The 25855-nt window shown below is 37.9% G+C and overlaps 1 protein-coding gene across 2 annotated transcripts in view; it reads left to right on the top strand.

Moving 5' to 3' along the window:
• ppp2r2ab (protein phosphatase 2, regulatory subunit B, alpha b) overlaps positions 1-25855 on the top strand; it is a 229745-nt gene that overhangs the window by 186060 nt on the left and 17830 nt on the right. Inside the window, exons 9-10 of one of the 2 annotated variants that reach the window (XM_051923509.1) lie at positions 11643-11734; positions 17393-17536. In XM_051923509.1, the coding sequence (XP_051779469.1) occupies positions 11643-11734; positions 17393-17492 (192 nt within the window). In that variant the 3' untranslated portion in view covers positions 17493-17536. Of the gene's footprint in view, positions 1-11642; positions 11735-17392; positions 17537-25855 lie in introns of those variants that run through there. The other variant, XM_051923506.1, reaches the window with a different exon arrangement.

The raw sequence follows: 25855 nt of genomic DNA, 5'->3' as shown, positions 1-25855 counted from the left end.
AAAGGCTTTGGAAAACATCTTGCATCACCCCAGTCCCAAAGGTATCACGTCCTAGTGAGCTGAATGACTTCAGGCCTGTCTCCCTGACGTCACATGTGATGAAGACCATGGAGCGGCTGCTGCTTCACCACCTGAGGCCACAGGTCTGCCACGCCCTTGACCCTCTGCAGTTCACATACCAGGAGAAGGTGGGAGCGGAAGATGCCATCATCTACATGCTACACCGATCCCTCTCCCACTTGGAGGCAGTGGTGCAGTAAGAATTATGTTTCTGGACTTCTCTAGCGCCTTCAACACCATCCAACCTCTGCTCCTTAGGGACAAGCTGACAAAGATGGGAGTAGATTCATACCTGGTGGCATGGATCGTGGACTGTCTTATAGACAGACCTCAGTATGTGCGTCTTGGGGACTGCACGTCTGACATTGTGGTCAGCAAAACAGGAGCGCTGCAGGGGACTGTACATTCTCCGGTTCTGTTCAGCCTATATACATTGGACTTCCAATACAACTCGGAGTCCTGCCCCATCCAAATGTTCGCTGATAACACTGCTATCGTGCGCTGCATCAGGAGTGGGTAGGAGGAGTAGTATAGGAACCTAATCAAGGACTTTGTTAAATGGTACAACTCAAACCACCTACAACTGAACACCAGCAAAACCAAGGAGCTGGTGGTGGATTTTAGGAGGACCAGGCCCCTCATGGACTCCGTGATCATTAGAGGTGACTATGTGCAGAGGGTTCAGACCTATAAATATCTGGGAGTGCAGCTGGATGATAAATTGGACTGGACTGCCAATACTGATGCTCTGTGCAAGAGAGGACAGAGCCAACTATACTTCCTTAGAAGGCTGGCGTCCTTCAACATCTGCACTAAGATGCTGCAGATGTTCTATCAGATGGTTGTGGCAAGCACCGTCTTCTACGCGGTGGTGTGCTGGGGAGGCAGCATAAAAAAGAGGGACACCTTATGCCTGGACAAACTGGTGAGGAAGGCAGGCTCTATTGTAGGCACGGAGCTGGACAGTTTGACATCCGTGGCAGAGCAACAGGTGCTGAGCAGGATCCTGTCATTCATGGAGAATCCACCGCATCCACTAAACAGTATCATCTCCAGAGGAGCAGCTTCAGCGACAGACTGCTGTTACTGTCCTGCTCCACTGACAGACTGTGGAGATTGTTCCTCCCCCACACTATGCGACTCTTCAATTCCACCCTTGGGGTAAACGTTAACATTGTACAAAGTTTTTGTCTGTTACACCTGCATTCTTATCACTCTTTAATTTAGTATTGCTTTTTTTTTATCAGTATGCTGCTGCTGGAGTATGTGAATTTCCCCTTGGGATTAATAAAGTATCTATCTATCTATCCATCCATCCATCCTTAATGTAATGTTCACAACAGCCAGCAGCTTAGGCAGCTTTCTCCTTGATACTGTTTCTAGATTGTTTATGAAAGAGACTGCTTTTCTTATTAACATTTTGAGTATTTTGTAAGACTGAAATGATTATTTGATATTGTTGACAATAAAAATTCGAACAAAAACCTGCAGCCAGTGTGGCCATAAATGTAAAAAGGTTCATATTACAAACAGAATTCAATCTTCTGACTTCAAAAGAAACAGAATAATTGATATATAATTTACACCATTCTTCGTATGGGCACAAAGACAAGAAACTATAGCTGGAGCACTATTTAGTGAACATAAAATGGCTAATATATTTAAGGCATATTAAGTCTTTGTACACATCACAGTGTAATTAATTAGAAGACTAGATTAACAAATTTGTCAGAAATTTTAGACTTGCCACAGACAGAAGCACTGCTTAGAGAAGAACTTGACAAACCACTGAGGGCCTACAAAATTCAAGGTGCTATAACTTTCTTACAAGACAGAAAAGGCATGGGTCCACATGGTTAACAGCAAAACTTTATAAAATGCTGTTTCTTAAACTATCCCCATTAGTACTAGCTATTTTAAGGAAACCAGAAGATCATTTGCTTCCCTATATTTTATGCTTATAGTTGCCTTTCCAAAGAAGAATAAAGGTCCTCCGAATTGTGCTCTAAATAGACCAATCTCATTACTGAATAATGATGTCAGGGTGCTGGCAAAAGTTTTAACAGACATAACTGAGAAAGTGCACTCTGTAATATCATCATGGGATCAAACTGAACTAATTAAAAGCACATATCTATTTTTAAATGTTCAACAATCGTTTGATGCATTCAATATCTGAGCTCTCAGAAATTTTGATGCAGTCTCTTTACTGCATTTATCAAATTGGATTTTGACCTAAACGTTGTGTTGGCATTGGGTTCATTTACTCAAGGAAATTACTTCACATTAAAACATGGAACATGTACACTGTCACCAATGCTGTTTGGAATTGCTATTAAACTGCTTCCAACTGCATCAGTTGGAAAGCAAGAGAGTTATTAGGGTAGGATTGGAACAAAAGTGTATCCCTCCATGTGAATGATAATGTTCTGTTCCTTACTCAACCAAATTCATCATTGCCGAGTGCTATGCCACACAATGAAGAAATGGCAAGCCATGAGGGCAAAGACAGAGAGCAGGACCAGGAGATGAAACTTAAGTCTTTTAACATGTAAGGTCAAAACTGGGAAAGCTGTAAAATGAAAGCATCTAACCAGAATGTTACTCAAAACTGAATTCAAAAGATGAAGTGAAAATCAATATCCTAAATCTATGATAGTTTTTTGTTTCTTTGTCTTTTTTGCTCTTAGAAGTATTGACTTCTAAATTGTTCCAGTGATACCAACATACACAACATCTTTTCAAGAAATGCTGCTTGGCAATGGTATGTCACAATGTGGCAACGGCGAACATTAATAGTGAGAGACATATGGCATTAACAATACCAGGTGATAAATTAAAAAAAAATCATTAAGTTAAAATGTAATTAAATAACGATCATTCTAAAATTTTTGTGCATTTGAAAACTTTAGAAATTGTAAAAGAGGAACCAGGAAGAAACGTACCTATGTTTAAAAAAAATAAATAACACAGACCTTACTGATGTACTAGACGTATTTTACAAGGTCTCTGGGATTAAAATTAATTTGGATAAAATGTTTTTTCCAGTTAACTCACTCGTATACCTCAATATATTAGAGTACTTTCTTCTGAACTACTCAGAGCAGTTTGGGAACTGAACTGGGAGTAACAGTTACATAAAAGTCTAAAAATCCTTTTAAACTCAGTTGTTGCAGCTTCATAGAAAGCATCACTTAAGATGTTAATTCTTGATCAACTCTTAACTCTTAGCAAGTGGGAAGGATAAATATTGTTAAATTAAACATCTTTTCAAAACTCATTTATTTTTCACAGTATCCCTGTATTTTTTTAAAAGCACTGTTTCTAAAATTCTTGACTGTATTGTACAATGCTGTGGAGTCAATAAAAATGTTCAGACTCTGACTAAATGTTAATTGTAATATAATGCATTAAAATTTCCAATTTCACATATACTGATTCAATCAACCTATGTTTTCTTCTGGTCTTTTAATAAAAATACAGCATTTGTTTTGCTTTTTTTATACATTTAGCATTATGTTTATTGTTACTCAGTGTTTGTAAGACACAACTACATTACTACAACCTTTAAACCAAAACTTTAAAAGGTTAGAGTGCTAAAAAGTACACTGATGATTTACGCTGGCAGTGGTGAGGAAATGTTTTGTCTGCATGTTTTAAAGATCAGGAAGAGGACTTGGATTACCACAGAGTAAACAGATAGTTATATACAGTGCATCCAGAAAGTATTCACAGGGCATCACTTTTTCCACATTTTGTTATGTTACAGCCTTATTCCAAAATGGATTAAATTCATTTTTTTCCTCAGAATTCTACACACAACACCCCATAATGACAACGTGAAAAAAAGTTTACTTGAGGTTTTTGCTAATTTATTAAAAATAAAAAAATTGAGAATTTACATGGAGAGACTGATGAGGTTATTGAAATAGCACGGATAACAAAAAAAAGGTAAACAAGAAATGCTATATGATAGTACTGATGATGCTGACAGTTTGTCTCAACTAAATAGTTTGGCATTGAATAAATAATAACCTTTTCAAGATGGTTAAATGCTAGTACAAGATAGGTAAACACCTATTTTATTTGTATTTACTCACACATATACATCTGTATTTTTGTAAATACTATACACAAGTGCCATTCAGGGGATACTGTGCAAAGGAGAGTGAAGGGTGATGATGGATAGTGAGCTTTAAGGGATCATGCCTTAAACCAGTAGTTCAGTACAGTATGCACAAGAGAGTGGTTGGTCTTTTTGATAGACCTATCTAGTACTACACCAGCCCATACATAATTCCAATATAGTATTGTACATTTTATTGACATTGTTAACACAAATTGTTGTGTCAGAGCCAATGAAACACGAGAACTTGGCTGAGGACTTGGCAGCTTATGTGGGGTGTCTCTGCAGATTCTTCCCACTCAGGCACACTCCATTCAGGTATGTGTTTGGAGTTTCAAAAATCAATGGTCCCTGTAGAAAGGCCACCGCTGGTTGAAGGAAATGTGTGAACTGCAACCTGGAAACTCCTCACCAATGCAAGGAATGTAATGTGCTACTTGTCTTATTCTGGACAGAAACTGTTTTGAATTGTGAGAAGTGTAAAATATTTAGAAATATAATTCATTTTGTTTTAGTTGAGTGATGTTAAAAACGTACTGAAGGCATGTCTTTGCATTTTTTTTTCCTCAAAACTGTTGGATCTCGCTATGTTTTGTATTTTTTTCAGTGGAGAACTGAAAATCTGAAAGGTGTTTGTCCAGTTTTTGGCAATTTATACAACTTTTTTATGGAACTATAATTTAAACACCGCTTTCCTGGTCACTTTTGAAAAGTAAACTTGTGCTGAGAAAATGATATACAACACTTAAGAGTTGTATATTTCATGCAATAAACAGGCAGACTTCAAAAACTCTGCAAAACACAAGAAATTATTTAGACTTCAGAGGGATGAAGAAGCCATTTATTTAAAAGGATGACACTGTAAACATCAAAAGCAGAGGATATCATGGCACTATCTAATAGGTTCTGAATAATAATAATTTGAGATAGTGGGACAATCACAGTGGTGTGCAAAAGTATTCAGTCCCTTTGAAAGTCATTATTTTCTGTGTGACAAAAGATTTGTACACCTATTTATCCATTCAGCATTTTAATGTGAACTTTTAGCTGTAACAAAACTTTTCCAAAGACAAAATAAACCTTTTTCTGTAGATATTTCACTGAAGAAGAAAAACTCAAAGGTTAGTATTTAAACCCTACACATTAATACTTTGTTGAGCTTCAGTAACAGGCTTAATTCTTTTGGGGTAAGTTATGTACCAGTTTTACACATTGGACAGCAGTTTTCAAATAGTGCCAGAGATTCTCAATAGAGTTAAGATCAGGGCTTTGACTTGGCTATTCCAAAATGTTCATCTTTAGTCACCTTTCTGTTTTTGAGCTATTCCAGTGTCGCTTTGCCCTTATGCTTAGGGACATTCTTATGTTGAAAGAATCTTCTCTCAAACTATAGGTTCATAGCAGACTAGAACATGTTCTTCTACAATATTGTGTGTTGTTTGTGTCTATTTGCTTTTGTTTAACTCTGACAAGATTCCCAGTCCTAGTGCACGAAAAGCACTCCCATAGGATAATGCTGCCACCTCCATATTGCATTGTAGGTATGGTGTTTTCTTGAGGTATTGGCAGTGTTAATTTTACACCACATGTGCTTCTTTGAAGTCTGGCCAGAAAGTTCAATTTAGGTCTCATCTGACCATAAAACCTTATGCATTTCATTGATTTTCTCACACCAGCAGAATGCCCATTTGTCTTTATTTTTACAGTGATTATCCAACAAACACTACGACCCTTACAAATTATGCTTTTTATATCCAGATAGATATAAAAAGATTTATAGTATGATTAGAGTAACAGTTATTCAAATAGTGACAAGAGGGATAGATAAAGGTGATAACAGCATACTGTATTCGATAACACTACTTCTAAATCTGTGTAGTGAGAAGCACTACATTTGTTCATTGATCTCCAAGTTGCAGTGCAGACATAATGGTTTTAAATAATCCTTTACAGTATTTACAGTGTGATCATAACTGACACCCTGTTAGATTTAATTGTGACTGAGACAAATAGACTTGCACAGGAACTGCTACAGCACTGCACATTGGAACCCAATTGCAAGCTGAATACAGTGATGTCAGCCATGCCAAGTTGTTTTTTTTTTTGGCATGTATATTTTAAGGCATAATTCAAAAGCCTTAAGCTGAAATGTGGTCAAAAAATCTCAGAAAAATGCTGTATCTGTAATGTGAAGTGACTATTGCAGCATATATGCCAAATGTAAAGCTGGTGTGCACTCACAAACATAGTGTTGCTTCCTTAGTTTTATTGAACATTAACTATCCTGGCTTTTTTAATGCAGCTGGAAATATCTAAATTTCTTTAAAAAATAAAATAAATAAATAATGTGCACAATGCAGGCATATTTCTTTCTAATGTTGCTGTGAACATGATGGGTTAGCTGAACTTAAACACGGTCTTATACAATTTATACTTAATAATGCAAATTAGTAGAATTGCTGTCATGATAAAATCTGCACATTGTGTCAGAGAGAGCCAGAAGTAAAATGGGTACATCAAGTGGAGGAGAAATAAGAAAACATGTACTTTCATGTAAATACTGTGAGGTTGTCCAGGCTGAGTGGATATCACTCAGATTGCTCATCAAAAGACCAACACATTTGCAGACATGTCTTGTAGTAGTTTGCATGAGGTCATATTAACATAAGAGCCTTACTGTACAGATTTCATGAGTGTTTAGTTGAGATCATGCTGCTGCTACCCATGTGAGTTGCACAATGTGAATAAGGCTTCTCTGCACCTAACACCATTAAATCAAAACTGTACAAGTCACCTATTGCCCCAGAATTGGAAGATTTGTTTAGGATCATCACAGAAGTCCCTTCGCTTGAACAGTACAGTACCAAGCCTGGTGTTTGGCACTGGCTTACCTCAGACAAGAGGAAGAGGAGTATATGTGATAGTATAATGACACTGATATTTTGTTTGTCAGTTATTCATGTACTGGCCCACAATCTATTGAGTAGACAGTCAGTTTGAATTGTATATAGTTCTAAAGTTCTAAAAGACAATTTGGCTCCTAAATATTTCATTTTAGATGACTGTTTTTCCCAAATATACATATTGCTTAGTGTGGACCACTGATTAATGTCAAAGTGCACACTGCTAGCCGATCTCTGGAAATCTGGGAAAGGGTCATAACTATTAATATCTCGGTCAACAAGTGGAATTTGAGTATTTTTAACATACATACGTTCTTCATTCATCTTTGCAATATTTGACCCCAGAATTGTATATTGGATATGTGTTTCCAGATTAAAATAATTTAAAGTATATCATCGACTGAATCCCATTTGTGAATTATGTCATGTAAGTCCTGCCTCACTAGGTTATATGTTTTTGGACTGTTCTAAAATAAATCTGTTATGGGTAAAGTTGGTTGCTTATTCCTTATTCTGTACTGTCTCAGGCAATATGTTTTGGGGGCTTAGGCTGGGATTATATTCCATGCGATACGTGCTCCAACGGATGCTACTGTTACGCAAATGTTGTACTGATTATACTTTTGCACGTACTTTACATAAATCAGGAAGATTCCACCAGGTGGCAATGTGAGATATCATCATGGTGAGAAAACGTTCGGCTTTCCTGTGTTGTGAATTGCCTGAGACATCCATTAAATTCCGAGGACACCTTGCCAAAATATCTCTGAAAAGGATGTTTAATGATTACATCCATCAATCCAGAGATGCGCCCATTCTGCAAGCATCACACACAAAACAGAAACAAAATCCCTGGTCGAGGCATCAGCTCATTGCAAGGTGAACACAAGCATTCACATACACTAGCGTCATTTTAGCATCCCCAAACCTTCATGTCTTTGAAAGGAAACTAAAGCACACTGTGGAAACCCACCAGGAAAACATGCATACTTCAGGCAGGGAACTCCAGGAACGTGACTCCCTGAGAGGCAGCAGTGCTACCCCTATGCCACCATGCCGCCCCAGTGTGTGTTATTAACAGTATTCATTATTTAAATGAAGTTAACAATTTATTTGTAAAATGTAACATACATACTTTAATGCATTTTATCATGAAAGTTATATCAGGTATAAATCTGAGGATTCTAAATTGGAAGCACGTAGAGATTAACCTCTTGGGTTTTAAGGTAATCTTTACAACGGTCTACTTTAATGATAAAGTAAACTGCGAGGTTAAAGTGGGCATTTCAAGATTAAAACCAAAATTTCCACTTTAATCACAAAATAGACCTTTTCACAATGTCCTTAACTTTTTTCTCTATGGCTCAAATACACTGCCATACATGGTGATGCTGTTGTGAAGGTACAAAAAAAAAAAAAAAGACGGCACAGAAGATGGTATGTGAGACATTTAAAATGTATTGTGTCATTAAGTTGGGGAGTATGTGACACTTGCTTCACCACATTGAACCATTCATCAAACTTCATATCACGCACATTGATTCTGGGAGAGCCTCAAAGCGGCTTTCTGTCACATGTAGATAATAAACAGAGACTCTGAAGTCACAATCCGACTTTTATCACACTTAGGCCAACCGTACCCCCAACACCCCCCCCCCCCCCAACTTTTTGCCGGTACTGCAACTTGCCCACATGTTGCGTAATTTCAGAGGATGTGTCAAATGAGCGCTGGTAACACGTGGTAGCCATAATGCGGCCCTTAGATTATATACCTGTAACATGCTCACTGTGCCGGGGTCTCTGATGAAGGTCACGAGGGTTGGTTTCAGCCCAAAGTTTTTCTTACTGACGCAACCATTTAAATGGAAATATGCCTTGTCGCTGCACAACGATGGCATCTCGATGAATGGTTTTACAGAATGTTCGCTCACAACTTCCTATGGCTCTCCGAGTCTTTCTCAGTGAGTTCCTGCAGTACCATCATTTTGTATGGATGGAAATTAAGGTCCTCATGCAAAATCCTCCTCAAAGATGTGTTGGAAATGCCTAAAGCAGAAGCATGTTTGCACGCTGAATGTCTAGGAGACTACAAAATTGATTCCCTTACGGCTTGGATGTTTTCAGGCGTTTGTACAGTCCGAGGACAACCTGGAGTCTTTCTGTTCAATGTTGTACCCATCTGTATAAATTTAGCCACCCACTGAAGAATTGTTTTCCGATTTGGGACGTCACCATTAGAAGGAATGCTGCACTGCGTTCGTAACGTGTGTTGTGTAGTGATGATGGATTTATTGTTTTTGAAAAACACTTTGACAGTGAAAGCACGGTGCACACCAGGCCAAGGCATGTTGCTGACTGAAAACTACAAGGGATCGCCTATCAAAAAATCCCTGCCCCAACCCACTCGACTGCCTCTACCTCATGCAATAACCTTGAGAAATGTGGTACTTCATTTTGGCTCACCCTGTATAAATAATCTGTAAAACTATGTAGCAAGTTTTGCTACTAACTGTAAAGTCTAGATAAAAACTTTTAAGGCTAATCATCACCAAGGGGGTAGAAACCATTGTTAGTTTTTAATAAAATTAATTATTAATATTCATATTTGTTTCTTATTGTATATTCTTCTGCATTAGTCTGACAGTTTCTACAACTGTTATAAAAATGATGGTACACTAAAAACATTTACCAAAACTAAAAATATTGTAATGTTTCCAGATTGGACCTGAGAGAGAGTTACTATACAAACTTCCATTTGTGAATTGGAGTAGGTGAGAGAACCACGTCTACCTTGTTAAAATGCTTTTATTTGTAAAAAAAAAAAATCCCTTGGTTTCGACAAATAATTATCAGGAAGTAATGAATCTGGTGTAGTTACAAAGAAATGGGGAGTGAGAGGGTGGGGTTACCGTGGACCCCAAGTAAGCAGGGGCATACCTCAAACTGGTTTGTGTGTTTGACAATAAAAAGGAGAACAAAGTGGATTGGGTAAGATATAGTCGGAGTGCTGGAGCACTGTGAGATTGCGCAGTGGAATTGCCAAACAAAGAAATGGGATCAGCAACTGTGTTTTTTAAGGGCCAATTTTCCCCAATTTGATTTGTTGTTTTTTTTTTCTTTTTTTTTTGTGTGTGTGTGTCTGTGTGTGTTTTCCCTCACATATTACCTAATTGATGCTAGCATATTGCACATCTTGAACCTGCAGCTCTAGTCCATTATTACATTAATATTACAACTAGTTTAAAGTAACAACTGTTGAACATTTTGAGTTATACTTCTTTAAAATATAACTAGAACTATTACAGTCACGAATCAGCTGATTATCCATTGAAAAGTATCACTAAAATAAATTAAATATGATTTTGCATACCTGCAAAGAACTTTGCCTCTTCCATCTGATCTTAGTGTAATGTAAATTAAATATGATCATGAAACCAGTTGCATTTTGCCATCATGCCACTTGCCACAAGGGTGTCTAAACAAACTGTTTTATCATTTATTCATTGCTTTTCTTTTGATAGGAAAATATTCAAAATACTTAACGAACCAGGAGATTTGTCAACCACTTTATGTCCCTGAAAATCTATTTTCAACGCATCCATTTAAAAAATTGAATTGACATGAAAAGATAGAGAAAAATTGATCCCAGCCTTGCATGATAGAAGCCATGGAGTGCAACCATTGAACAAAATCCTTAAAGATCATTTAGATCATTTATGTTAGGTAGAATTCCCAGTGGGGGCTGGGTGTTCTTGTGATCTCTTGCGCAGATTTTGTTTTTTTTTTCTCAAGCCCTCTGTAGCTTTTTTTTGTTTGTTTGTTTTCTGTCCTCCTGGCCATCTGACCTTACCTAATCCTTTTTTACTTAGCATAGTCTAATTTTATTTTTATATTTTTCTTTTTTCTTTCTACTTTTTGTAAAGCACTTTGAGCTACATAATTTGTAGGGAAACATGCTTTATAAATAAATATTGTTGTTGTAAAAACTTGCTGAAGAAAATATGCCTTCTGTGCTTTCAATGTATGTTTGTAACAACAAAAGGGATAAGTAATCATTTTATTGCATATTCTTGGTACTGTTTTTCTTGAGGTAAGTATACATTTTCTATTCGCTTATGTGATAGCAGAGACCTTTCTGAAAGGAGTTCTCAGATAAATATGGAAGTAAATCGGAACAATACCAAGCACATGGCAGAAACAGTTTAGTGTGATTTTTGTCTGTTAAGTGGAAGCCACACCTCTGAGGGTTGAAAGGTTGTTGTAGAGGAAGACAGTACTGAGGTTGTGCACGCAGGTGGTCTTATTTTAGAATGACAATCTCATACTGTTTTTCTTTATACAGTAAGTGACGTGTTTAAGATGTTTTACGATGTGTGTGTAATCTCAAGATACAGATCAATGCTCTATAGCTTTCTTGGCTGGAGAAATGAATGTATGCTCTAAATAAGGCTTTTGTTTGCTGGTCACATGTTTGTGAAGAAATAACTTTGACTTGAAAAATATTCAACTTAATCTTTAAGTCACAAAAAAAAAATCTTTTTGCTTTTTTGCAGGTGCACGAATACCTCAGGAGTAAGCTATGTTCTCTCTATGAAAATGACTGCATTTTTGACAAATTTGAATGCTGCTGGAATGGAAATGACAGGTAATATTATGCAACTTTAAAATTTTTGGATAATATAAAACATATTTAGTCTATAGCAAGTACATCACTTTGTTTTAAGAGTTTTACCTTTTACGTTTAGGTTTCTGAGTAGCGACTGGGTCAAAGATTTTTTCTTTTTCTCTTAAAAGTATGTTCTGTTTTGCCATAAACCTAAATGCTTACCTAGGGAAGTATAACCAGATTTTACAGTCTAGATGATTTTTCCTCTTGCTAATTTGCTTGTTCAGCCAATTCTTCCATCTTTTTGTATTTTTGTTTTTGTTTATGTACATGAATAGTTTTTTTTCATACTATATTGTCATCATAAGAAATCCCTTCTTATACTGGTGTACATTCTATTTTTTGTAAACATTTAATATTTTTATCAGAACCAGATAAGTGCAAATGAGTTTGGTACCTTCTACATTTGTAACAGGATATTTTCAATGTTTTAAAAAACTTCTTTGCAGTATTATTATGTGTGTGGATTTCCTCCAACTTGAGGTTTGCGAACAGTCCATGATTATGTCTTGTTTAATCGGATAATGTTGTGGCACTCTTTTCATCTTTCCAGCATCTCAGGTGGCTGTAGCATACTTATGCCATGGGGCAGTGGTGCATAGCACATAGAATACTGGGATAAAACAGAATGCATATAAAATCAGTGATTAATGACCAGCCTATAAAAAAGGCAATTAGAATTACATTTTATGAAAAGAAACAATTTCCTCTTCTCCTTTGTATGAATGAATGCAACTGATGCTGTATTTGTAAAGTGATCGTGAAAGGCTGATTTTAAAGAAGAAGGGAACTTCTAGCTTTAAGTGTTCAACTGTGCTAGCTTGGTATATCTCTAACAGTAAAGTAGATTTTTGGTGTGCAGACACATAAAGGTGCCTCACTAATTCTTTTATGATTCGCTGTTGGAATACTTCGTGAACCAGTATTAGAGGATCTTCAGTAGGATTAGGAACAGAAATGAGAGTGGGACAAGGACACCAAATAAATGAAAATAGATTGTTTGGAATTTTTTTTTTTTGCACCTTCATAGCAGCACCAGAATGTACGGCAGTGTATTTTAAACCACAGAGAAAAAAATTAGGGGCACAGTGAAAAGTCTATTTTGTGATTAAAATCAAAATTTCCATTTTAATCTTGAAATCTCCACTTTAATCTCGTTGTTTATTTTGTCACTAAAGTAGACTATTTTAAACATCATCTTAAATCCGACCCAGTTGTTAATTACTATGTGCTTTTGGGCTTGCTACTAAACTGATAGCAGCGGCAAGCAACAATTGCCACACAGAACATATTAAATTTATGATATTCCAGCTCTCTGCACATTTAGAATCCTTAGATTTATACTTGATATCACTTTCATGATGAAATGCATTAAAGTACAGTACTGTGCAAAAGTTTTAGGCAGTTGTGAAAAAATGCTGTAAACAAAGAATGCTTTCAAAAATGGAAGTGTTAATCATTTATTTTCATCAATCAACAAAATGCAGCGAATGAACAAAAGAGAAATTAAATCAAATCAATATTTTATGTGACCACCCTTATGCCTTCAAAACAGCATCCATCATTCTAGGTACACTTGCACACAGTTTTTGAAGGAACTCGGCTGGTAGGTTGTTCCAAACATCTTGGAGAACTAACCACAGATATTCTGTGGATGTAGGCTTCCTCACATCCTTCTGTCTCTTCATGTAATCCCAAACACAATCGATGATGTTGAGATCAGGGCTCTGTGGGGGCCATACTATCACTTCCAGGACTTCTTGTTCTTCTTTACACTGAAGATAGTTCTTAATGACTTTGGCTGTATGTTTGGGGTCATTGTCCTGCTGCAGAATAAATTTGGGGCCAATCATACGCTTCCCTGATGGTATTGCATGATGGATAAGTATCTGCCTGTATTTCTCAGCATTGAGAACACCATTAATCCTGACCAAATCTCCAACTCCATTTGCATAAATGCAGCCCCAAACGTTCAAGGAACCTCCACCATGCTTCACTGTTGCCTGCAGACACTCATTATTGTACCGCTCTCCAGCCCTTCGACGAACAAACTGCCTTCTTCTACAGCCAAATATTTCAAATTTTGACTCATCAGTCCAGAGCACCTGCTGCCATTTTTCTGCACCCCAGTTCCTATGTTTTCGTGCATACTTGAGACGCTTGGCCTTGTTTCCACTTCGGAGGTATGACTTTTTGGCTGCAACTCTTCCATGAAGACCACTTCTAGCCAGACTTCTCCGGACAGTAGATGGGTGTACTTGGGTCCCACTGGTTTCTTCCAGTTCTGAGCTGATGGCACTGCTGGACATCTTTCGATTTCGAAGGGTAATAAGCTTGATGTGTCTTTCATCTGCTGCACTAAGTTTCCTTGGCCGACCACTGTGTCTACGATCCTCAACTTTGCCCGTTTCTTTGTGCTTCTTCAGTAGAGCTTGAACAGCACATCTTGAAACCCCAGTCTGCTTTGAAATCTTTGTCTGGGAGAGACCTTGCTGATACAGTATAACTACCTTGTGTCTTGTTGCTGTGCTCAATCTTGCCATGACATGAAACTGTCTTCCACAACCTCACCTTGGTAGTAGAGTTTGGCTGTTCCTCACCCAGTTTTAAGCTTCCTACACAGCTGTTTCTGTTTCAGTTAATGACTGTGTTTCAGCCTACGTGTGACATTGATGATCATTAGCACCTGTTTGGTATAATTGGTTGATCATACACCTGACTATAATCCTACAAAATCCCTGACTTTGTGCAAGTGTACCTATAAGAATTGATGCTGGTTTGAAGGCAAAAGGTAGTAACACCAAATGTTGATTTGATTTAGATTTTTCATTTGTTGGCTCACTTTGCATTTTGTAAATTGATAACAATAAACAATCATTATTTATATTTCTGAAAGCATTCTTTGTTTATAGCATTTTTTCACACCTGCCTAAAACTTTTGCACAGTACTGTATATGTATATACCCTAAGTTCTTGTCTATAAGCCGGACTCATGTATTAGCCGGAGACCAAAAATCATACGAATTTTTAAAATAAAATCGTATCATAGATAAGCCGGACTCATGGATAAGCCGAACGTACTATAACCTATAACTAATAGAAGGGAGGGAGGTCAGTGGTCTCACTCGCGCCCATTTAATTTCTTTAAGGGGGGAGAGAGTGTGAGATGTTGCCGTCTCTCTCACTCCCCGCATGGCGCGGTTGGAGCGGCCGGAGCGCGTTCTTTCTGCTCTGGGCGTCGCCGAGTCAACACGAGCGCGTAGCGGTCATTTAAATTGTGATTTTATATGTAAGCATATTTAAATATATATCGCGGATTTCTGCGGACAATGGGTCTTTTAATTTCTGGTACATGCTTCCTCAGTTGGTTTGCCCAGTTGATTTCATACAAGGGACGCTTTTGGCAGATGGCTGAGAAGCTACCCGGCTTACTGTTCTCTCTCTCTTGCGCTGACTATCTGTGATCCTGACGTATGGGGATTGAGCAGGGGGGCTGTTTGCACACCTAGACGATACGGACGCTCGTCTAAAAATGCTGAAAGATTATCTTCACGTTGCTATCTTTTGTAAAGCTGATTCCTGAAAAGACATGCTGCACAGTGCTTCGCATACTTAAAAGCTCGAAGGGCACGTATTGATTTTTGACTGAAAAACAAACTCTCCCTCTCTTTGTCTGCTCCTGACGGAGGGGGTGTGAGCTGCCGCCTTCAACAGCTTTGTGCCGCGGTGCTTCGCATACTTAAAAGCCAAACAGACATATTGATTTGTTTGCTTCACTGCTTTGAAGAGGAAGATATGTTTGCATTCTTTTAATTGTGAGACGGAACTGTCATCTCTGTCTTGTCATGGAGCACAGTTTAAACTTTTGAAAAAGAGACAAATGTTTGTTTGCAGTGTTTGAATAACGTTCCTGTCTCTCTACAACCTCCTGTGTTTCTGCGCAAATCTGTGACCCAAGCATGACAATATAAAAATAACCATATAAACATATGGTTTCTACTTCGCGGATATTCTTATTTCGCGGGTGGTTCTGGAACGCAACCCCCGCGATGGATGTATAAGCCGGACTTATGTATAAGCCGATATTCTATTTTTTCATTTTCACAACTTTTTTCCTTAGATAAGCCGCGGCTTATTGACAAGAACTTAGGGTACATATATATATTACTTTTTACAGATAATAATTACATATGTGGGGGTGGCACGGTGATGGAGCGGTAGCACTGCTGCCTCTCAGGGAGTCACGTCACTGGCGTTCCTTGCCTGGAGTTTGTATGTTTTCCTGGTGTGTTTCCACTGTGTGCTCCAGTTTCCTTCAAAATACATGCAGGTTTGGGGATTTGGTAATTTTAAAAATGATTCTAGTGCATGTGTCTGCATGTATTCACCTTGCGATGAGCTGATGCTGTGTCCAGGGATTGTTTCTGCCTCTCATCTGATGCATGCTGGAATGGGCGCGTCCCTGGATTTATTGATGTAATCATTAGACATCCATCCTTTTCAGAGATATTGTGGCAAAATGTCCTCAGAATTTAATGGATGTTTCAGGCAATTCTCAACACAGCAAAGCCAAACATTTTTTCACCATGGTGATATCTTGCACTGCCACCTTGTGAAATCTTCCAGATTCATTTAAGTACGCACACAAGTATGAATAGTACACTGCTTGTGTAGCAGTAGCATTCGCAGGCACACGCATCATATCGCGTGAAGTATAAACCCGGCCTAATGGTGCTGAAAAGAGTGAGATATGCTCATATTTTATGTGTTTAGTTAAAATGCTTTGCCGCTGCATTTTGTAATAATTGCTAACAAGTTGAATTTTTTTTTGGTAATCCTGCTAAGAGTGCATTGTAATTCACTAGACAGGTAAGGACAAAAAAATATTTGGGAGCTGAAAGAAGTGGTCAGTCCAGCTTAGTTGCTTGCAGTCTTAGTAATATGCTTAATGTGTGATTTGAAGTTTATCTCCAAATTTAAAATGACACATAGAATCTTTGTATCTAGTCTTCTTTGTAAAGCCAGATTATTTCTAAGGTCCTCATATTTTTGTTTGCTGCCAATAATAAATTAATATTTTTCACTTGTTAAGTTCAAGGATGTTATTAGTCATCCATGTGATGATGCTAGTGAGTCACTGAGTCAGAGAATTTTGCGTCTAGCGCTATGAACATGTGTATCATTTGCAAAACTGTGGTAATTCACTTTGTTTCAAAACGATCAAGCCTAATTTGAGAATGCAGATTGAAAATAATAAAGGACCCAAAATAAATCCCCTTGGTATACCATAATAGCAGAAATATCTGATATATATTTGTCACAACTGACAAATAATTTTCTTTCTGTGAAACCAGTTCTAGGCACAGATAGAAAGGACAACCCACAATGAACATGAACTGATATTATTGTAGGACAGACTGGCTTTATCTGTTTTGCTAGGCTGCAATCCAAGTCCCGGTTTAGTGAAATGTTGCCAGACACACTTATTGCCAGCTAAAAAGTCTCCCCTTGACTAAAATGCAGTCTTACACTTTCTCTGATAAGATGGTCAATACCAGACCTTTTAACATCAGCAGGGCCATCTGCTGAAATCACAGGCTGTAAACTAAACTTCCAAACAAAGAACCAGAAAACAAGGATGAGGAACATTCAACCAAAAGAGGTTGGTTTAAGTGCACCCAAGAAGGTAATGACAAGACCTCTACTTCTTCCTTTAGAAACATTCACCACATCCTAACTACTGTAACTGCTGTTTATTATCAAGTTACAGATAAACTTGGGCAACAATCTGTATTTTAAAATGAACTTAGTTCAGTTACTTATTACTTACAAAAAACTATTATTACTTACATTTGTTATACAGTAATCCCTCCTCCATCGCGGGGGTTGCGTTCCAGAGCCACCCCGCGAAATAAGAAAATCCGTGAAGTAGAAACCATATGTTTATTTGGTTATTTTTATATATTTTAACCCCTTACAAACTCTCCCACACTATTATAAACATTTCACGCACAGTTATACAGCATAAACCCTTTGTATTCTCTTAGATATTAGGTAAGTTTCGTTGAAATTATGTATGTAAACACAGTTTACATACAGTAAAACCTAAATATTATTTTAAAGATATCGAGCGTCTCCGATATCATACGTTACAGCCATTACAACAGACAGGCCACCAGCAATAAATACGTACAATGCAAGAAAAATTGTATACAGTAAAATGTGTGTACAGCGACACTAAACTATGTACATGTAATAAGTACTGTACGTAAATAATTAATTATGGTTACTCACCAACAATGACACGACGACTTGTCCGATAACGATGAGTTTAATTTTACTGCACAACAAAGGACAGCGTTACAACTCTTCTAAAGGAGCCTCTTCAGGCGACTGTTTAGCACTGCCGTTGTTCTTCTTCCAGCACTCTTCAATCCAAATCCCTAAAGCAGATTTCATCCAGACTACTGCCTTATCACGTCCCCTTGCAACTCGTTTTGCGCCCTGATTAAAGGACACTGCGGCCGTAGATCTTATATGCTTTTCCTCCTTTTTAAATAAAAAGAATCGTGGACTCATTGCTGCTGTAATTGTGTCCTACAGCGGTGTAGCTGTTTCCTTCCTTCAACATATCCAAAACTTTTACCTTTTCTGCAATCCTGAAGCATTAGCAGTAACGTGCATTAATGCTGAATGAGTGAGATGAGACTTCCTGGTTAATGCAGCACTCCGTTGCTGAGCCACTCAGCAGCACACAGGAACTTAACTGCGGGCTCTGATTGGGTAGCTTCTCAGCCATCCGCCAATAGCGTCCCTTGTTTGAATTCAAATGCGTCCCTTGTTTGAATTCAAATGGGCAAATCAACTGAGGAAGCACACGTACTGTAGACCGCAGACATCCGCGAAGCAGTGAAAAATCTGCGATATATATTCACATATGCTTACATTTAAAATCCGCGATGGAGTGAAGCCGCGAAAGACGAAGCGCGATATAGCGAGGGATCACTGTATAGTTAGTTATATAAAATATAATCAGTTACAAACTGTGCTTTTTCCTTTGTGTTGTTTTCCTTTTACAATAGTTATGAAACCTGTACTTGTATTTAAAGTAAATCTGTTTCCTTGAACAAAGAGGGGAAGCAGTATGGCAATATTCATTACTGTCCATTCCAGATCAAGATAACATAAAGCAGGATATACTAGAAAACAAACCATTTAGATATGTACCATGTTTATGGATCATACAGGATAGCCTGAAATGGTTATTTATTTAAATGTTTTAAATTGCACATTGTTAGAGAATGTATCATTTATGAATTATAAACCTAAAACTAACTGTATTAACCAGTTCAAATGGATGGAAATACTAACATAGTCAATTTGCACTGATCATTGCCTAGTTATATTGCAGTCTAATATAGGTTCATGTAGGCTACAGAAGGTAACATATAATTAATTAAACAACAGCGTATCAAGTCATCTTTGGTGTAGGCTGAGTAAGGCATTTGAAATTGAACGATTCTACTCTGTGTCATCTACTTTTTAGTTGCTGATATCCCTTGGTAACTAAAAAAGCTCGGTGGCTAGCATATTTGTTACTGACCCACTGATATTCTATCTCCCACTCTGACCTATACCTCGACAGCCTCTTTTACGGGCAGATATGGATTAGTAATTTTTATAGTGTGTGTAGCGTCTTGTTCTGGAAGCTCCAATATAGGCCTACTGTGAGATGTGACACCACCATCAATGTGTTAATACATCATAGTGGCAAAGATGAGATTGACATGCAACCTCACTTAGCATACAGAGCTTGCCTGCCAGTAATGTTAGTCCATCACACAAATGAAACTAATTCACTTCAATTATCTGAGGTTTTAAATTTTAGTTGTTCTTATTTTATTCTCTACACTTTGAAGAGTTTTTGTGTATGTGAAATGATGTGTACGAAAGTACAGGACAAATAGTGTCCCTTATTGATGTAATATGGTACAGAGTATTTTATGTTCCAATACAGGATGATCCCCTAGTATCAGGGCAGATGGCACCCATACCGGGGTGTGTGTGTGGTTGAAGTTCATTATCAAGAAACAATCAAGTGCCACTGACTTGATACTACTATTTAGAGAGTTGGATTCATTTAGCACTACTTCATTAACAGTGTGTAAAGTGTAGTAAGATTAACCAGATTAAATTAACATATTTAGGGAATGCGTTAAAAAAAATCTTTTTCACAGAAATTTTAAATGCGTTGTATTTATATAAATCTGTATAAATGTGTTTTTGCATATGACTGTCTTCTATAATCTTTGGTATGAACTGTATTGTTTATTTCAACAGACAGGTGATTGTTCACGTTCAAACCCAAACAGAGAAAGTGAAAGTGTTAATGTATATGTTTGCTGAGTTATGAACTTAGTGCATAAATTGTACAGATCTCAACACATTTCTGGCACTCTGGCCAGAAAGCGAACTGGAGGTTCCTCACTCAACCTACATTTAACTTGACATCCCTTCAGGGGCGTCTTGTTGATTGATTTTATAAATTGCTAGCATTGCTGAAGTTAAAATTGATATTCTATATACAGTATGTGCAGTATATATACTATACAAGGAAGCTGCTAACACATCTCTGAATACCTTACATAAATGGCAGAGCTGGTTTTAACCAAAAAATTGTAACTATAAGATGTCACACAACATGTTAGTATAGCCTCTAGGAAACACTTTCCAAAGCAAAATACAGTAATCCCTCCTCCATTGCGGGGGATGCGTTCCAGAGCCACCCGCGAAATAAGAAAATCCGCGAAGTAGAAACCATATGTTTATATGGTTATTTTTATATTGTCATGCTTGGGTCACAGATTTGCGCAGAAACACAGGAGGTTGTAGAGAGACAGGAACATTATTCAAACACTGCAAACAAACATTTGTCTCTTTTTCAAAAGTTTAAACTGTGCTCCATGACAAGATAGAGATGACAGTTCAGTCTCACAATTAAAAGAATGCAAACATATCTTCCTCTTCAAAGGAGCAAACAAATCAATAGGGCTGTTTGGCTTGTAAGTATGCGAAGCACCGCGGCACAAAGCTGTTGAAGGCGGCAGCTCACACCCCCTCCGTCAGGAGCAGAGAGAGATGGAGAGAGACAGATAAAAAAAATCAATACGTGCCCTTTGAGCTTTTAAGTATGCGAAGCACTGTGCAGCATACTTAAAAGCTGCACACAGAAGGTAGCAACGTGAAGATAATCTTTCAGCATTTTTAGACAAGCGTCCATATCGTCTAGGTGTGCGAACAGCCCCCCTGCTCACACCCCCTACGTCAGGATCACAGATAGTCAGCGCAAGAGAGAGAGAAAGAAAAGTAAGTTGGGTAGCTTCTCAGCCATCTGCCAATAGCGTCCCTTGTATGAAATCAACTGGGCAAACCAACTGAGGAAGCATGTACCAGAAATTAAAAGACCCATTGTCCTCAGAAACCTGCGAAGCAGCGAAAAATCCGCGATATATATTTAAATATGCTTACATATAAAATCCGCGATGGAGTGAAGCTGCGAAAGGCGAAGCGCGATATAGCGAGGGATTACTGTAATTCAACAACACAATGTCTTGTCTTACTTGAATCATCGGTTTAAATTCATTCCTAGAATTTTAATAGATCACCAGCATGAATTTAGCATAGTTCAGCACCTTGTGCAAGTTGCTGATGAGTTAGGAGAAGAAGTCTGCCTGTCCACTGCTACAACACTTCAGCTGAGGCTGAACGCAGTAGTGCTTATTGTTTGTGTTATTTATATTTCTATAGCTTTGGACCTGTTAAGGCATACAACAAGGCCATTATCCACCTCTGCTCATAATTATGACTTCTGTTTATAATGCAAGCTTCCCTTTTCCATGCTTACTTAAGATGCATTATGTGCTCTATATACATGTGAACCATACAAAAAGTGCTTAAATGCAACATACCTAAAAAGAGGGACATATTTTAGTAAAAATAATGTTGTCAAGGGAGAAGTTGCTGTAAACATTCATTCCTAACATCCAGACCAGTTTTTATTTCTGAACCTGCAATGATATACAATAACAAAATTGTTCATAGAAAAGAAGGATTTTATTTTCAGTATTTGAATAGGGGGATTTTCACTATTTATAAACTGTAGTTGATTGTTAAATAAAATGCTTTATGCTCACAGTCCAGCATTGAAATTCAGTTTTTTTTATATGTAAACTATAATGATTTAGATGTATCCAAATCATGGAACAAAACATTTTTAACAAAAAAAAAGCCTCATCATTTTTTGTAATCAGAAACTACTAATATAACCATGCATCATATCCTTTTAGTAGCAGTAAGATCATTTTAATAATTTTTCCATTGCAGTACATCCGCAAACCTTGAACTAGTTTTGTTCATTGTGTGAAGACTGGTATACAGATGTATATTATTGTTAGCAGCATGTCTGTTTAAGCTGTTTTAATATAGTGTTTAAAATATGTCACATTACCTAGACAACACATATAGTATATATTAGGCATGGACAATATAGCAAAAAGTTCATACCATGGTATAATTAAAAATTCTGATGGTTTTGATATATAATCAATCCTTAGCTTTTGCAGGGGTTACATTCCCTTGGAAATTATGCTAAAGTCAAAAAGAAAAAAAAGAAAAGGTCAAAAACATGAATGTTAATACATTGAACCTACAGGAAATAGGTAACCTTTTGTTAGACATTGCTCAAAATATTTTTTTCTGCATACATTTTTATAGCAAAACACTGTTTTTGATAATATGCACTTTCCATAACACAGAAATCATCAAATAACCAATAAAATGCAGCACACACAATACAATCTGTAACACGCAAAAACGTTTTTTCTTGCTAGTCTTTCGCTAGAAATCTGTGGTGACCTTTTGTGGTAACATCTCAATTAAAAAAAATAAAAACTGTCAGAGTATGCAGAGAATAGAGAGGTCTCAGCATCACCTCCAACATTCTGTCATTCATGGCTGGCATTAGAGATCAAAAACGACGCTCCATCTTGACATAATCCATAAGTCACGTCTGCGTATGTGAGCATAGCAGAGGTATAATCCATAAGTCACGTCTGCGTATGTGAGCATAGCAGAGGTGAGTTGATGTTTAAACATAAAGCTACGATCAACAATAGGCACCAACAGACTGTAAATCTCTAGCCAGCTGGTCATTTTGTTTTATGTCAAACTCACAGTCAGCATTTCGGCAGGAAGTTTATCTTACACCTTTATTTTCTCATTGACCTGCATCACTGACTTTGCATGCTTGGGCTTAGTGCCCAAAGGACTTTCTCTACACTTTGTGAGCATAAGTGCAGCACAAAACTTGATACTTTATGCAAAACAATACAATTATGCAGAAAATGCAAGGGAATCTCTTTACAAGAGTAAAGTTAAAAATATTTATTTGTATAGCACGTTTTCATACAAATGATGTAGCTCAAAGTGCTTTACAAGATGAAGAAAGAAAAAAAATTATAAAAATTAGGTAATACATTTAATAAAGAATAAAGTCCGATGACTAGGGAGGACAGAAAAAACAAAAAAGAAACTCCAGAGGGCTGGAGAAAAAAACAAAATCTGCAGGGGTTCCAAGGCCATGAGACCACCCAGCCCCCACTAGGCATTCTACCTAACATAAATGATCTAAATCAGTCCTCATGGTTTTCAGGCTTCACGTGGAACAATTAGACGATGACTGTCATGTGGGCTTCTGGCCTTCAATCCATCAATGTAGGGACTGCATGGAGCTTTGATCAGGTGTTGGTGTTGCAGATCGCCACCACAGAAAACCGGAAACAGAACAGCAGAGAAAGTATGGCTTAGTTCGGATTTTGGAGCCATGAAAAAAAATGATAATTAAATGCATGTACAGAATATCAGAGTTACACTAAAATTAATCTATGAGAAAGCCATGTTAAAATAATGGGTTTTAGCAATGTTTTAAAGTGCTCCACAGTATTAGCCTGGCAAATTTTCATAGCTAAACTATTCCAGATTTTATGTGCATAACAGCAGAAGGCTGCCTCACCACTTATTTTAAGTTTAGCTCTTGGAATTATAAGCAGACACTCATTTGAAGATCTAAGGTTACGATTTGGAATGTAAGGTGAAAGGCATTCCGAGATATAGAATGGAGAGAGATTATTTAAGGCTTTGTAAACCATAAGCAGTATTTTAAAGTCATACCTAAATAGCACAGGTAACCAATGCAGTGACATCAAAACTGGAGAGATGTGCTTGGGTTTTCTTTTCCTAGTTAAGATTCTGGCAGCTGCATTCTGCACTAGTTGGAATCGATGTCTTTTTTTGGGTAGTCCTGAGAGGAGTGCGTTGCAGTAATCTAGTTGACTAAAAACAAAAGCGTGAACTAATTTTTCAGCATTTTGCAAAAGTACAAGGGTTCTAATTTTTGTCCTAGTTATCTGATTAATATGTGATTTAAAATTTAGGTCAGAGTCAATAATTACCCCAAAATTCTTTACCTCGGTCTTAACTTTCAAGCCTAATGGATCAAGTTTATTTCTAATATCATCGATATCAATTTTTGCCAATCACTAAGATTTCTGATTTCTCCTTATTTTGTTTGAGAAAATTAGTACTCATCCATTCAGAAACACAAGTAAGACATTGTGTCAGTGAGACAAGAGAGTCTGGGTCATCAGGTGCTATTGATAAATTGATATTGACCCTCTGCAGTTCGCGTAGATAGATAGATAGATAGATAGATAGATAGATAGATAGATAGATAGATAGATAGATAGATACTTTATTAATCCCAAGGGGAAATTCACAAGAGAAGGTGGGAGTGGAGGATGCCATCATCTACATGCTACGCCGATCCCTCTCCCACTTGGACAGAGGCAATGGTGCTGTAAGAATTATGTTTCTGGACTTCTCTAGCGCCTTCAACACCATTCAACTTCTGCTCCTTAGGGACAAACTGACAGAGATGGGAGTAGATTCATACCTGGTGGCATGGATCATGGACTATCTTACAAACAGACCTCAGTATGTGCATCTCGGGAATTGCAGGTCTGACATTGTGGTCAGCAACACAGGAGCGCCGCAAGGGACTGTACTTTCTCCTGTCCTGTTCAGCCTATATACATTAGACTTCCAATACAACTCGGAGTCCTGCCACGTGCAAAAGTTCACTGACGACACTGCTATCATGGGCTGCATCAGGAGTGGGCAGGAGGAGGAGTATAGAAACATCATCAAGGACTTTGTTAAATGGTGCTTACACCTGAACACCAGCAAAACGAAGGAGCTGGTGGTGGATTTTAGGAGACCCAGGCCCCTCCTGGACCCCGTGATTATCAGAGGAGACTGTGTGCAGAAGGTACAGACCTATAAATACCTGGGAGTGCAGCTGGATGATAAATTGGACTGGACTGCCAATACTGATGCTCTGTGTAAGAAAGGACAGAGCCAACTGTACTTCCTTAGAAGACTGGCGTCGTTTAACATCTGCAATAAGATGCTGCAGATGTTCTATCAGATGGTTGTGGCGAGTGCCCTCTTCTACGCGGTGGTGTGCTGGGGAGGCAGCATAAAGAAGAGGGACGCCTCACGTCTGGACAAACTGGTGAGGAAGGCAGGCTCTGTTGTAGGCACGGAGCTGGACAGTTTGACATTCGTGGCAGAGCAACGGGCGCTCATCAGACTCCTATCAATTATGGAGAATCCACTGCATCCACTAAACAGTGTCATCTCCAGACAGAGGAGCAGCTTCAGCGACAGACTGCTGTCACTGTCCTGCTCCCCTGACAGACTGAGGAGATCGTTCCTCCCCCAAACTATGCGACTCTTCAATTCCACCTGGGGGGGTAAACGTTAACATTATTCAAAGTTATTGTCTGTTTTTACCTGCATTTTTATTACTCTTTAATTTAATATCGTTTTTGTATCAGTATGCTGCTGCTGGAGTATGTGAATTTCCCCTTGGGATTAATAAAGTATCTATCTATCGATCGATCGATCGATCGTTGTGTGTCGTCAGCATAGCTGTGGTAGCTCCCGTTATGCCTTGAGATAATCTGACCTAATGGAAGCATA

Source organism: Erpetoichthys calabaricus, chromosome 1 (assembly GCF_900747795.2).
Source record: "Erpetoichthys calabaricus chromosome 1, fErpCal1.3, whole genome shotgun sequence".
Taxonomy (NCBI): domain Eukaryota; kingdom Metazoa; phylum Chordata; class Cladistia; order Polypteriformes; family Polypteridae; genus Erpetoichthys; species Erpetoichthys calabaricus.
Note: the sequence above shows the minus strand (reverse complement) of the source record. Positions and strands in the feature narration are given on the sequence as shown.